This window comes from Tympanuchus pallidicinctus, unplaced genomic scaffold, assembly GCF_026119805.1.
Source record: "Tympanuchus pallidicinctus isolate F22 unplaced genomic scaffold, pur_lepc_1.0 scaffold14, whole genome shotgun sequence".
Classification (NCBI taxonomy): Eukaryota; Metazoa; Chordata; class Aves; order Galliformes; family Phasianidae; genus Tympanuchus; species Tympanuchus pallidicinctus.
In genome coordinates, this window is record NW_026294659.1 from 10,915,001 (window position 1) to 10,927,711 (window position 12,711).

Here is a 12,711-nt window from a genome sequence, read left to right on the forward strand (position 1 = left end):
ACACAGCCATCTGGTGTGTCAGCTTGTCCTTCCAGTTCCATAACTGTGGTGCTTTTTTGAAAATAGTGGCTTCAGTTCCTGTGGTTCAAGTGTAGGTTCAAGTGTTGTAATACAGTGCAGATAATTTTGACTCTTCAGAGGCATAAGTCTTAGTCCATCTTATATTCCAGTAGATTGGCAGGCATGTTACTGTCTTTTTATCTTTAGTCAGTAAGCATGATCCTTTTACGTCAGGTGCATAATTAAAGCGAAAAGTGAAGCCAGCCACTAGGCAACCTGACAAGGACTGCAGTGTGGTTGTACAAACTGCACAGCCTTTTCCCTGGCACCATTGGTGCTAACAGTACAGGATGTGCAGCATATGTGAGACTTGGTTGTTCAGTTTTGAGCTACTGCTTCACAGTGACTTCTGGCAAAGATGCTACAGTGATTGTGGCGTAGAAATACAGCAAATTTTGCCACATGCTCAGTAGCCTTAGCAGTAGTCAGTAGTCTGTAGCAGAGGAGGCTGGTGGGCTGAGGGCAGCCTTTTTTTAATCTGCTGTGGATAAATCTGCTGGTGTTCACCTCTGACACATAAATCTCATCTCTTGACAGGCATGTTAGCACTTGAAGGATTAGACTTGTTTTCATCTCCAAGTAGTCAACTTAAAAGTACTTCTTTAGTACTTCTAGTGGTTTCCTGGGCCTGGCTTACTGAAGAGCAGTATGGCAGAAGCACTGGATTCCAGACCTTGAGATTTGTACTTTCTTCTGCTATTTATTTCTTACCTCAGGATTGACATATCACCAAAAATGGCAGGTGAATTCTCCCTTCCAACCAAGGAAAAATAAACGAAAGAACATCTGTAAGGGTTGTATACCATAGGCTATTTCTGTGGGTTATTGCTGACACAGTGCTGCAGTTGTAGGTAGGAACCTTCAGTAAAAGATCAGGTTAGTATATTCAGTCAACTCTCCTCGGAAGTAGACGCTGCAGTGTTTTGCACTGAAAAAACATCTACTCAGGAAAATGAATTCACTGTAAATTTTGTGTTCACTGTATGTAACTATCCTGTATTAATGCATGGTATTATCAGTTTTAATATACGTTAGACATAAGATAGTTTATTCAGTTTTAAACTGGAGCAAACTTTACTATGCGCTGTTGAGTCAAAGTTTATAGAGCGTAATTTATTTTCCTTGCCTAGGGTGAGCTTACAAAGGCTAGCAGGAATTCTGGCAGATAATTGTTCTGCAGTTTCAGACATTGTGCCTAGTGCAGACCCTCTTTCTATAGTGAAGTCCTTAGGTAGTTTTAGGAGAGATTTCCCTTTTTGTTGTTTTCTTTTTTCCTAAAGAATTTTACTTGAAATCCAAAATACAAGGAAATCGAAATGACCGTATAGGGTATGTAATTTCAATAGCCATGTCTTGCTTGATGTCATTTGCAGAAGAAGCTTCATAAATGGCCTGTAAAGTTCATGGAAGTCCCTTTAATCATCATAAGCATATGATTTTGGAATGTTATGGTTTGTATTCTTGCTGCTGTTGCCATAATTACTGTGCTTACAGTTCTTTTAATTGTAAATGTTACTTATATTTTTGTGGTGTAAGAATTATAGTTGGAATTTTTAATATCGCAATATATTTTACTCAGAAGTACTTGTTTGGAATTATGCAGCTAGTTGTGATGCTTTTGAGCATTTACCCTTTTGGTTATTGAAGAAGTGATAAAAGTATATTTACTACCTTTTTTACTGCACCTCCAGAAATCATTTAAATGCAAAGGGCTGCATCTGGTACCATAATTATGAAAGTTACTGGTTTCTAATATACTGGGATTTAGTGAATACTGATCATGATATATATAGCAGTCCATAGGCATACGATACAAAAGCAAAATGCTTATAGTATTAAGAGATTGGATTAGTTGGACAACTTTAAAGTCTAAGGCATTTTAAATATTTACTTTTAGTTGAAGCCTTAAGTGTTACAGCTTTACATCTCCTAGAAAAGAAGGAATAAAAGCATACAGGGAACATTTTTTGTCATCTTATACATGGTGAGTTATATATTGTAATGATCATTTTCAAGTGAAGTTTCTGCTTCTGTTACATTCATAAAAAATCTTTTAAACTCTTCATTTTAAATTGGGACTGTGTATATGTTCTTGCTTGTAGACGTCTAAACATAGCTTCAGTGTCTGGTGTTGGGATAAGTGTAATGCAAATACATGTAAGAGAAATTGTAAGACACAGAGTTCTTTCTTGAAGTTTAGCTGGTTTCTGTCTTCAAAATGTGTTTAGCAGAAGTTTGCACTCAGCCTTCTTGGAAAGAGTAAGGAGAAGTGCATTTCTGCTGTTTAGTGCCATATTCTGATTTAGTACACTGCTTACCGAGTGATTCCTAGGTGAAATCTGTGGCTTGTGTTCACTAGCAAAAAGTTGGACATTTTTACTACAGAAATCATAAAGCAGCTTTTAATGCATGTCCTTTCTTTGTGCTCGGTGATAGAAGTTGTATTCCAAGTGATGCTGAATTACTAAAGGCTTCATTATTAACAAAAGAGATCTTAAAATCTCTGGTGTATCTTTTTCAGCAGTATTTCGCTGGGTTTCATATAGTCTGCATTGTTTCCAAGGCTTGTGTAATTACAATTTATCAAGAGACGTTAAGTTAGTGCCTGACCCCCTGCAGTTTGCAGGCGAGTAAAATGCGCCTTGCGCTGTTGTCACTGTACTTAGCGAGCAGAGATTCAGAGCTCCCTCTTCAGCCTGTCTGCACCTTCCTTCAAGAAAGGCAGATTTGATACGTAGCTGAAAATGCTAAGAAAGATGAGCAATGACAGAACTTGAGGACAGACTTCTTTTCCTGAGAGGTCAATAAATGTTTCGGTATGGGCTCAGACTGAATTTGTTCAGTTTAACAGGATCTGTCCTAGACGAACTGCGACTGCTGGAAAGTATCTGCATATCTTATTATATTAATAGAAGAGTTTGTGGGACTGTCAGCACAGAAACAATTGCAACATTTTTAGGCTGAACCTAAAGTGTAAAATGAAGTCAGGCAGACATTTTTTGTGAAAATTGTTTGGTGCTCATTAGTGCTGTTCCTGATCTGGGCTAGTGCCTGTTGCCTGCTAGAGAAAGGGCCCTGCCTGCATGTTTTTTTCATACTAATGGAAGTGATAACTCTTTAAAAGATTAGTACTGTATATGATATAATAATAGTTTTGTTTTCCTGCCACCCTTATCTACTTGATTTAAAGTTTGCAAACGTAAATTGAGGGTGAGGCTGTCCCAGCCATGTAGTGAATGGCTGATTAGCTCCTGCTTTCTTCTAAAACATGTCAGTGCTGGGGTGTGTGCAGAGTATTGGCTCAGGAGCAGAGCTCTCGTGAGAGCATTCATGATTCATGTCGTAGATACTGACAGTGGGAAAAGTGTCCAGAGGGGAGGGTACATAACAATAGTCTGCTTACCTGTTAAATAAGAGAACCTTTAGACAGAGTGGAATAAAAGTTGCTTATATTAACACTGGATTCTATTAACTTAATTAGGGCATGTTAACCTTTATGTTAATACAGTGTAAGGTAATGAAAAAATGAAATGTTGGGAGTATTTCTTGTAGTAGTGATTACTTTTAGCTGTTCCTTCTGTAAATGGTATCTCGAGATACAAAAATGAATTTGAGACAAAAAAAATGTGACTTTTAACATTACACTGTGAAAGGTATATGAAAGCTATCTGCAACGGAAGACCTGAAAATACTTCTTTTCCTTCCTTTCTTTCTTTAAAAGCAAATGAAAAAAAAAAAAAAAACCCTACTTGTTCTAAATAAACATCAAGCAGAGAGAGGGAGTGGGGAGTTACTCTGCAGTAGCAGTTCTTAAATATTGGTGCTACACTGATTGTTTTGTCAATACTCTTATTTAAAATGATACAATCAGGGAGATACTCTGACTTCCTCTCTAATGTTGATTATTACTTTCTATTCTAGCATATTCTTTTTGCTTTCTGGAAGTACTTTCTTAATACAGTCTCTTGCTCTATTTTTCTGATGGTATTACCCAGGAGGAAAAAAGACATTTTGACAGGTGGGAACCAGTGGATATATGTTGTTTATATATATAATCTGGAGCTTTGTGTTTTATTTCCTTATTTTTCTGCATTTGGCTCTGTTTAGTATATGCTTACTTACAAGCCAGAATGTTTGATATCATGTGTAAATTGCATCAAAATGCATCAGAGGTCTGTTTGTTACATAATCCCGATTCACATGCTTGTAGATCTTTAAAAGTTTTAGCAATGAGAAGCCATTTTTTACATCTTTCAGACCCGATAGGTTTGTGTCTGTCTGGAGCAGAAATGACCTGAAATTACTAGCAGCTTGGCATTAAGTAATGCACAGCAGTTGATTCATCATGTAACTATATTTGACCTACTGTGCAGTAGTGAACTGCAGTATAATGAAGTTCTGTATCTCACAGGAGAGATTTAATAGAAAGCAGAACTGTAGATGTAACTTCTAAAAACTGACTTGTTTGTTAATCTTGCTAGGATTTTGGTTGTCCTTCAAGGCAAAGGAACATCAGGGGTATGGAAGTTGTTTGTTTATTTAAAGGTAGAAGCAATTATTAGAAAAAGGGTTCAGAAATGATGTATTAAAAGAAATAAAACAGAAGCAGACAGGCAAAAATAAATGTTGGGAGCTTGCAGTTTTATTTTATATAGAGAATTGGTGTCTTAAAATAGTTGTGCAAGCAAAGCCATTGAATGAAAGGAGATACTTTGCATCATAAAGTGCAAGAGTTGTGCCAAATAGGCAACTCCATTTGATTCTTTTCTGTTGTATCTGAATAGGTTGTCTGCGTTGTAGGAGCAGACTTGGTAAATGTTTTGTTTCATCAAAGACTGAAGTAAGTGCTTAAGTAGGGCGACAACATCCAAGGACTTGCACGTGTCTTTGTATCCATCTTCCTCTGTGAGAGTGTTGAGGAAGTATCTAACAGAGATTCATTCTATTCAAGTGGTGAGCTGAGGTTGTCTAGGACACTGAGGAGGGGTCAAACAGAAGGTGCTGGAGTAGCTATGGATACTTCTCAAAAGAGCTTTCCCTGAAGGGACTGGATGGGGTTCAGAGGAGAGCTACGAGGGACTGAGAAACGCAGTCTCTAAGCTGATGATTAAACTATGCAAATCTCATTAAGATGCTGTTCTGGAGAATAGTGGGATAACAAATGCACTCATCTTGTTCAACTGTTGTTGGACTGTACATACAGAAGGAACTAAGGAGGCGATTCTGTGTGTGCTGTACGGGTAATTTGCTTAATCTTATGGACTAATAAAAGTGATGGCAACAGATGCTTATAAAGCAACTTAATTATTATATTTTGAATAGCAAGCTGTCTGCACAGTAAACTAGATTTCTTTAAGCCTCTGAGCAAAATTGCAGATAAAAATGTGTACTATAAAATTATTCTTTAGGTTCTTGGAGAAAATACCCCCCTCAAGTAGTGGTCATTAAGAAGACCAAGCAAAAGTGAAAGTCTATTGTGACTAAGAGAAGAAAATTCACTGGGGGTAGCTGTCCTGTTTGTTACTAGATAAGCCAATTGCTAAGAAGTGGAGAACAAAAAAGAAGAGCGTTCTGTTTTGTCTAGCTGCCTGTCGGGGCTCCTTTAAAAGAGCATTATCAAAAGCTCTTTCCATACTCTCAGAAATTTAGGTATCGTTTCCCCATGAGCAATCCTGTTGAAAGGAGAGTTAATGAAATGTTGCAAGACTCGAGACTTACAACTTGAGCTGTTTATTTTGGAAAAAGTGATACCAATTGATGTCTTGCTGTGTTCCAACTGGTGCATCTCATCAGTGTCTTGGAGGATAATACGAAAAACACAGTGTCCTTCTCATTAAAGATGCTCCATCGTTGGTTCCCTTTGAGGCTGATGAGAGGCCAAGTCCTTCCTGTAAGCAATATAAAGAAGTTCATCACTGCTTTGTTTTGCTTCTTGTAAAAGAAATAGCTCACTTGCTATGTGTTATTTATAAATGTGCCTTCACAGCCTGAAAAGGGCACACAAGCTCCAGACAAAACTTCTGTTTGATAATTGCTTACAGCAGTCGCTAGACAAGGAGGCAGGTAGAATAACTGAACAACCTCACCTCAGCTGCAAGTTTTTGTCATCACTTCTAGGGCAGTGTCCAGAATGCCTAAGGATAAAACTCTCAGATGTATGGACTTGATGGCAATGCTTATTGAAAGGGGCTAACTTGCTTTTTGTAGTTCTTTTTGCTTGGTGTGTAAAGTGAAAGAGTAGAGAGCAATCCATTGAGATAAGTAAAGGAAGGAGACCAGCAGAAATAAGCTGTGTCTCAGAAAGGATGTTTTAAAGGGATAAAAGTATAAACTGACAAACAGAGGGTGAAATGGTCTGGAAAATGGGCTGATAACTGGCTGGCATGTAAAGAAGAGTAGGAAATAAGCATTGTGAGAAGGAGTGGAAAAAGCAGTTCCAAGGCTGAAGTGTACAAACCTGGGTTCAGTGCTGATATCTACATCACTGTGGCAGAAATAAACTGAGGGTGATCGTTCTAAAGGGCTTCCTGAGCTTTGGGAAGTCAGGGAGTGAATCCATGGGATTGGAAAGCACAATCAAAGCAAGGAGTGTGTTTGAGGGAAGTACTTTGCAGAAACAGGAGCTGGATTAAGTTTTGTGTTTTGCTCTTAAAAACCTCTTGGTTTTTTAGAATGCTTTTTTCGACGTACACAAAAGGCTATTTTGGCTTGCAGGCAAATTGTTCAATGGCTGTAAAGTCATCTTATTTCTGGCAAGTAAACTTCACAGGGGTAAAAGTTTTAAAAATAAAATTTTACATGTTGTAGTTTCACAGTCTAAGCCCTGCTTAAATATATTCTGTTCTGTTACAGAAAAGCAAATACAGAAATACCTGAGAGTAAAGACAAAAATAACATGTATTTTAACTGTTGCATTTAGAGAGGGGGAAGGCTAGAAGAAAGAAAAAGTTTGGTACCACTAGTTACAATGCTTTTCTTAAATAAGTCATAAAATGTGCTTCTGTTTGTCTTACTGTAATAGCTTAAGAGCAAGGTGATTATCAAATGAAAGAGAAAGATGTAAGTCATTTTAAAACAAGAGAGAAAGGAACATTATTTCTTACATAACATGTAATTAACCTATGAAGCTCTCTGCCAACCTATAGTAGTGAGGTAAAAAACAGAACAGAATTCAAAAATGATTAGAAATACATTTGCATAATGAGAAAATTCACAATTATTTCATAGGATTTTCAGTAGGTTTAGAAAAGAAAGATTCCTGGGAGTACTGCCAGCTAGTACCTGGTTGTGAAAGGCTGAAGCGAAGAGCTGCATTATAAACAGGTTGTATAATTATCTGGCATTATTTGCATTTAACTATAATGTAAGCTTGGCTTAATTTCTTTGAATTGCCCTTTGAGAGCGCATCTTTCTGCTGGCTGCAGAAGAAGCCTGTGGAGATGAGCCTCAGACAGCCAGCACCAGGCATTGTGAATAGTCACCTCATTCCCAGCGTGAAGAGTGGTGATAACCATTTTCCTGTGTTTTTGCCCCGTGAAAGAAATTAGTTATATCCACTAATTGTTAAGGAAGACTAAGTCTTTCTATTTTGCATCAGGGTTAGGTCAGTTAAGTACTGTGCATCCCAGTGATTCAGCTTTCTTCTGCAAGCACATTTTTAAAATGTTTTTTTTCATTCTCTGCATGTTGAGTAATTCCAATGGATTTAAGATACAATATCACATAAATCCACTGTTCCTTATATTCATGTTAAATGTGATTTTTATGTGAGAAAGAGAGGGTATTAATTTTGTTCTTCAGAGTAACTCTAATCTCCTGAACGATAAAACCCTGTTAATTCTCATGCAGCTAATCCTCAAATAATAATTCACTTAAACTGACTTCACAACAAAAATAACTGCTTATGTGCAAATGATTGTAATGTGGCCTGTGAATTGTACCTTAAATGCAAATGCATAGATAGCTGGAAATTGCTCAGGAGCTTTTTCACTGATCTCAAAAAGTCATAATCTTTTTAAAAAGATAAGGAGCAAATGCTTTAAAGTAGAAGCTAAGAGTTCTAGAAAACTCCTAGCAAAAGCTTAGAAGAGAATACTATAGCCAGGAATGAAATACAAGAAACACACACACAAAAACCAGTAATGCCAAGTGTTTCTGATCAGAGATACTGAGTAGTCAATACGGAGGCAGAAGACACTAAATATTTTTGTTGAGATCTTGGGAAAAAGGCAGATAGGGTATATTCACATTGTGGGATGCACGATAACCCGCTCTCTGTTTTGCACAGTGTTCAGAGAGGAGGACATTGAACCCTTATGTGATGGTTTTAAGTCAGAAGCCCAGATAGCAGATGTCCTTGAGCTGTGAAAGAGCAGGCAGGAGTTGTTGTTGATCACGCGTACAGGTTTTTGATAGTTGTTAGAAAACAGAAGGAGTTGCACAGGACTTGAAAATTTCCGTGAGACTGATTTCAGAGTGGGATGACTACTGAGAATGTAATGCTGGCAGTCTGGCATTAGGCCTGGGTGAAATAACAAAATCATTCAGGTGATTAATTTAATAAATGTAAAGGGTAGTAATTAATGACAATGAGTTCTGGCTCATGGAAAATAAGTATTATGCTAACTACAATATTCTTCATGTAGCTTAGCATCTTTAAAGTAAAACAGTTAAAATTAATACAGCTTTTTAACACATTTTGCTTCCTGCTTGCATAACATCTTCGTTAGTAAGCTAGCGTGATGCAAAGTCAATACAATATCTATTGAAGTGTATAGCAACCAAATGATATCTGTAATGTCATCGTTACTGGGGTGAGTGGAGTTTCAGGGATGTTGCCCTGGGATCTGATTTCAGCCTTGTTTTTCCTCATGATGTAGGGCTACAAGTGGGGAGTCCCTGAGTGAAGCAGCTGGTGTCCATCATGCATGGCATGGAGCCATGGCAGCTTCAGAAGGAGCAACCAGGTTCCTAACCCATGCAGTGAAAACAGTGAACTATAGGAAAGAGTGTGGTAGGCAGATGGAGGCTTACCAGGCTGTACTATCAATCTTCATTTGTCGGAAATCCATAGATAAAGTGAAGTTACTTGTTAATATTTGCTGAAATCAGAGACTGCAGAGTGCTCTGTGATGAAGAATACAGGCCACTTGCAGAGCAAACTGGTTCACACCTGTGTTTCTGGGAAACAATGTGTTTTGTTACAGCCAGATGTGAAGTTGTGCCATGGGAGGAAAGGAGCGTGAAGCATTTTTAGAAGGTGAGGGAACATATCCTAGAAAGCAATAAAATGAAACAGGGGTGTTATAGTGAATCTGGTGATTGTTTATTCAAAAGATCCGTTCATCATATAAAATTCAAGCACCTGTGTCATCTACTGCAGTTGGTGTCACTCATAAGCCTGACAATTTGACTTTGATCCATGGGTTAAAACAATTAGGTGATTTGTGGCTTTTACCTGTCAAGCAATTGGCAGTGGGCTGAGAGCTGCAGTTTTGGCTCCAGGAGGTGCTGCACATCATTCACATCTCTGTCCTTACCTTTGTGAGGCTGACAACTAACTACTCTTGACTCTGTGGGAATGAAGGATGTTTTGCAGCCTGTACAGCCTGTGAAAATGCAGTTTAAAGCAGTGATGGATGAAACTTGTCCTTCTGCTCATTCTTCCATCATGGCATTATAGGTGACTATTTGGGCTTGCATTTTCTTCTCAAGGCCTAAGTTAGGCTTGTTTTTTGCATTTGCTCCCTCTTTCAGCCCCTGTGAAATCCTGTAAAAAAAAAAAAAATTACATGATTGCAACAGTGATGTGTGGCTTTCTCTACAATCCCTGTGGTTAAAAACGATCTTTTACTTTCCCTGTGCTGGCCACAGTTCTGTATTTCCATTGTTGGAGATGTTCAGTGAATAGATAGACTATTTTGTTTCAGGTGCCAGTATCAAGTCTATTTTATTTAGTATTTCTCCAGAGTTGCTGTTGTTTGTTTTATGATTTGTATCACTCAGATTTGCACACTGTCAATTACAGTGTTATGCTTTAGTAATTCTCTTCTGTTGCTGTTAATAGTAACTTATTCTGATTGATGGTCAGAAAAAAATAGATGAGTGAAACGGGTCTGATAAAGACAACTTTTAAGATTCTGCCCATCTGTTTCCCATGCCACTTGAATTACAAGTGTTTCCCTGTCTCAGCATTTTTTTTTTTCCTGGTCCTTTTCCTCTTGAAATTTCTGCACAGGGTTTTAGTAACTTAATAGGAAACTGCAGGGTCATTTGCTGTAGTATCAGCTTCAAGCATTGACTTTGAGATTCCTCTGTTCGTCTGATCTTTTTCTCTGTATTGTCTGCTTTCTTCAGCATCTCTTTCACTTTTCAAATGTGTAATTTCTCTAGGCATACAGCAGTCTCTCCTGTCCCTGCTGCCTCTCTTCCCTGAAGACCCTATGTACTCTGAATTTGCCAAGTGTTTGCTGTGTGTCACTGACCTCAAGTGACTTGAATCACAGTAGTTCTGGGTGTTGTCCTTTTTCTTCAGCTTCGGTCTTCCTATTCTTTCTTGTATCAGAAAGTGCCTGAGAACTGTTTCTCAATTCAAACTGATTTTTTTCCATAGTTCTGTTGGATATTAATGCTGTGGATTTGCTTTCCTTGAGTTTATATTCAGTTTCTTGATGCAAAGATTATAGTTCCTAATATCCACTCTTCCGATTTTAGTTTCGTCTTGCAAGTATATTCTTGAATCTCAGATTCTCACTGCCATCATTGATAAGTTTCTTTGAGCAGTGGTGATTTTATATTGCCACATTTCTGTGGGTTTTTTTTCCATTTTTTTCCCCCAGCAGTGTAGTGTCTTTGCAAGAACTGTCTCAGGCATTAAACACAGGTCAGTGACATTTTGTCGAATTGGATGATGCCTCATCAAATCTTCTGCTGAAAGCATCTCTTTCAGTTCCTTTGAGGTTGTAATCTATTTTGGAATTAGGCTCATCTAGCACAGTGAATAGCTGTGTTTGGAATTTTGTCTGACATCTTTTGAGACACTTGTTAAGTATGTCTTTGTCTGTATTGCTCTGATCTCCCATCAGAGGATAGAAGTGTAGGAGATAGAAATCTGGTTTAAGTTTAAATTGTTCCCTGTCATGATGAACAACAATTTCTCTGGATGCTCGTCTTTGCTATAGCGTGAGGTACATGTGATGTTTGTTCCTTAAAGTATTTGTCATAACAGTCAGTCTGTTGTGATCTTAAGCCCAAAGTCCTTCTTACTCATGGTTCGTAATAGCTTGATTTGAAATAATGCTCTCACATGCCAGCATTAAGCTCTAGGATGTTTCTCAGTGCTAATATCACAGTTTCTGTGTTTGTTACAAGCTATATTGATAGAAGTTTCACCTAATACTGTGGCAGCTGTGTTTTCTGTTGAAGAACCTTGGTTATCAGGACATATTTTTGTAGCTAGTGAGTTCTATGAGGATAAACGACTGAATCACACCTTAGCACATCTTATATCCTGGAGCACTGAGAAATGGTAAGAACAGTAGCTAATGAATTAAATGGGGTTGGAAGAAAGATTTGAATATTAGTTGGAAGAAATTTAAAGCAGTTCAGTTATTTTTAACAAACAACCAAAATGAGGGGATATCTCTGTTAATGAGGACCTGGTGATGGTGACTAGAAATTGTGGATTCTCAATCTCTGCGGTCATTTTCAGCACTGAAAGTCATTCATAATAGAAGAAGCTGACATGCATACAGTAGGCTGTCCATGCCTCAAAACCTCAAGAGAAAGATTAGCAATTACACCAAGCAAGGTCCTGATTCAGGTACAAGTGCAGGTGTTGAAACAACAGCTTAACAAGAGTAGTTCTTTCCTGTGTTTTCCAAGCAATATGGTGAAGTAATGGTGGTTCCTTCTAGCTTCAAAATGTGGAAGTCAGGGAGAGGTAGATAGGTGGCTGTATAATTTAGTGTTGCATGTTTCTATTTTTGTGACTCCAGCATTATTCTTCTTGCTGAGGAATTATCATTTTGCCACTACTCTGTTACAGTGCTGTGCATAGTATTACCAGACTGCACTATCTCACTTGCTGTGAATTCTTTATCCACCAGCCAGTGCCAGCCTAGTAAGGTTCTTCTGTTTCTATTTGAAAACTGCTTTCTGTGTTAGATTTGGTCAAATGAGTCATGCTAGCTTTTGTTTAAATAGGCTTTATTTTTAACTAGTGGTGATGACATGGCAGACTGGAGGGGAAAATTGGAATGATTCTGAATAATATCAATTTATACAGTGAGAATACTCTATTAAAATATATATGAGCTTTATTTGCATCTTGAATTACAGTTTCTAGTTACTGTCATTATTTTGCAGAAAAGATAACACTTCAGTTTCTAGTTACTGTTATTTTGCAGGAAAGATAACACTAATTTTTTTTGTTGTATTTGTCAAGTATTGATAGAGACAGCTCTTCTTTCCTTTTAGGAATCTGGGTAAAAATGGCTTATCTAACAGTAGTATTCTATTGGATAAATGCCCACCTCCACGACCACCGCCTCCACCATACCCTCCCTTGCCAAAGGACAAGCTGAATCCACCTACACCTAGTATTTATGTAAGTAAAGTAGAAGTAATTTGCTGACTGTGTCCTGTTAATTA

The 12,711-nt window shown here is 37.8% G+C and overlaps 1 protein-coding gene across 16 annotated transcripts in view; it reads left to right on the plus strand.

The window, feature by feature from the left end:
• Positions 1-12,711, plus strand: part of KDM6A (lysine demethylase 6A) — a 148,608-nt gene that overhangs the window by 112,609 nt on the left and 23,288 nt on the right. For all 16 annotated transcript variants that reach the window (XM_052674216.1, XM_052674222.1, XM_052674221.1 and 13 more), the window contains one exon: positions 12,538-12,667. In XM_052674216.1, the coding sequence (XP_052530176.1) occupies positions 12,538-12,667 (130 nt within the window). The remainder of the gene's footprint in view (positions 1-12,537; positions 12,668-12,711) is intronic.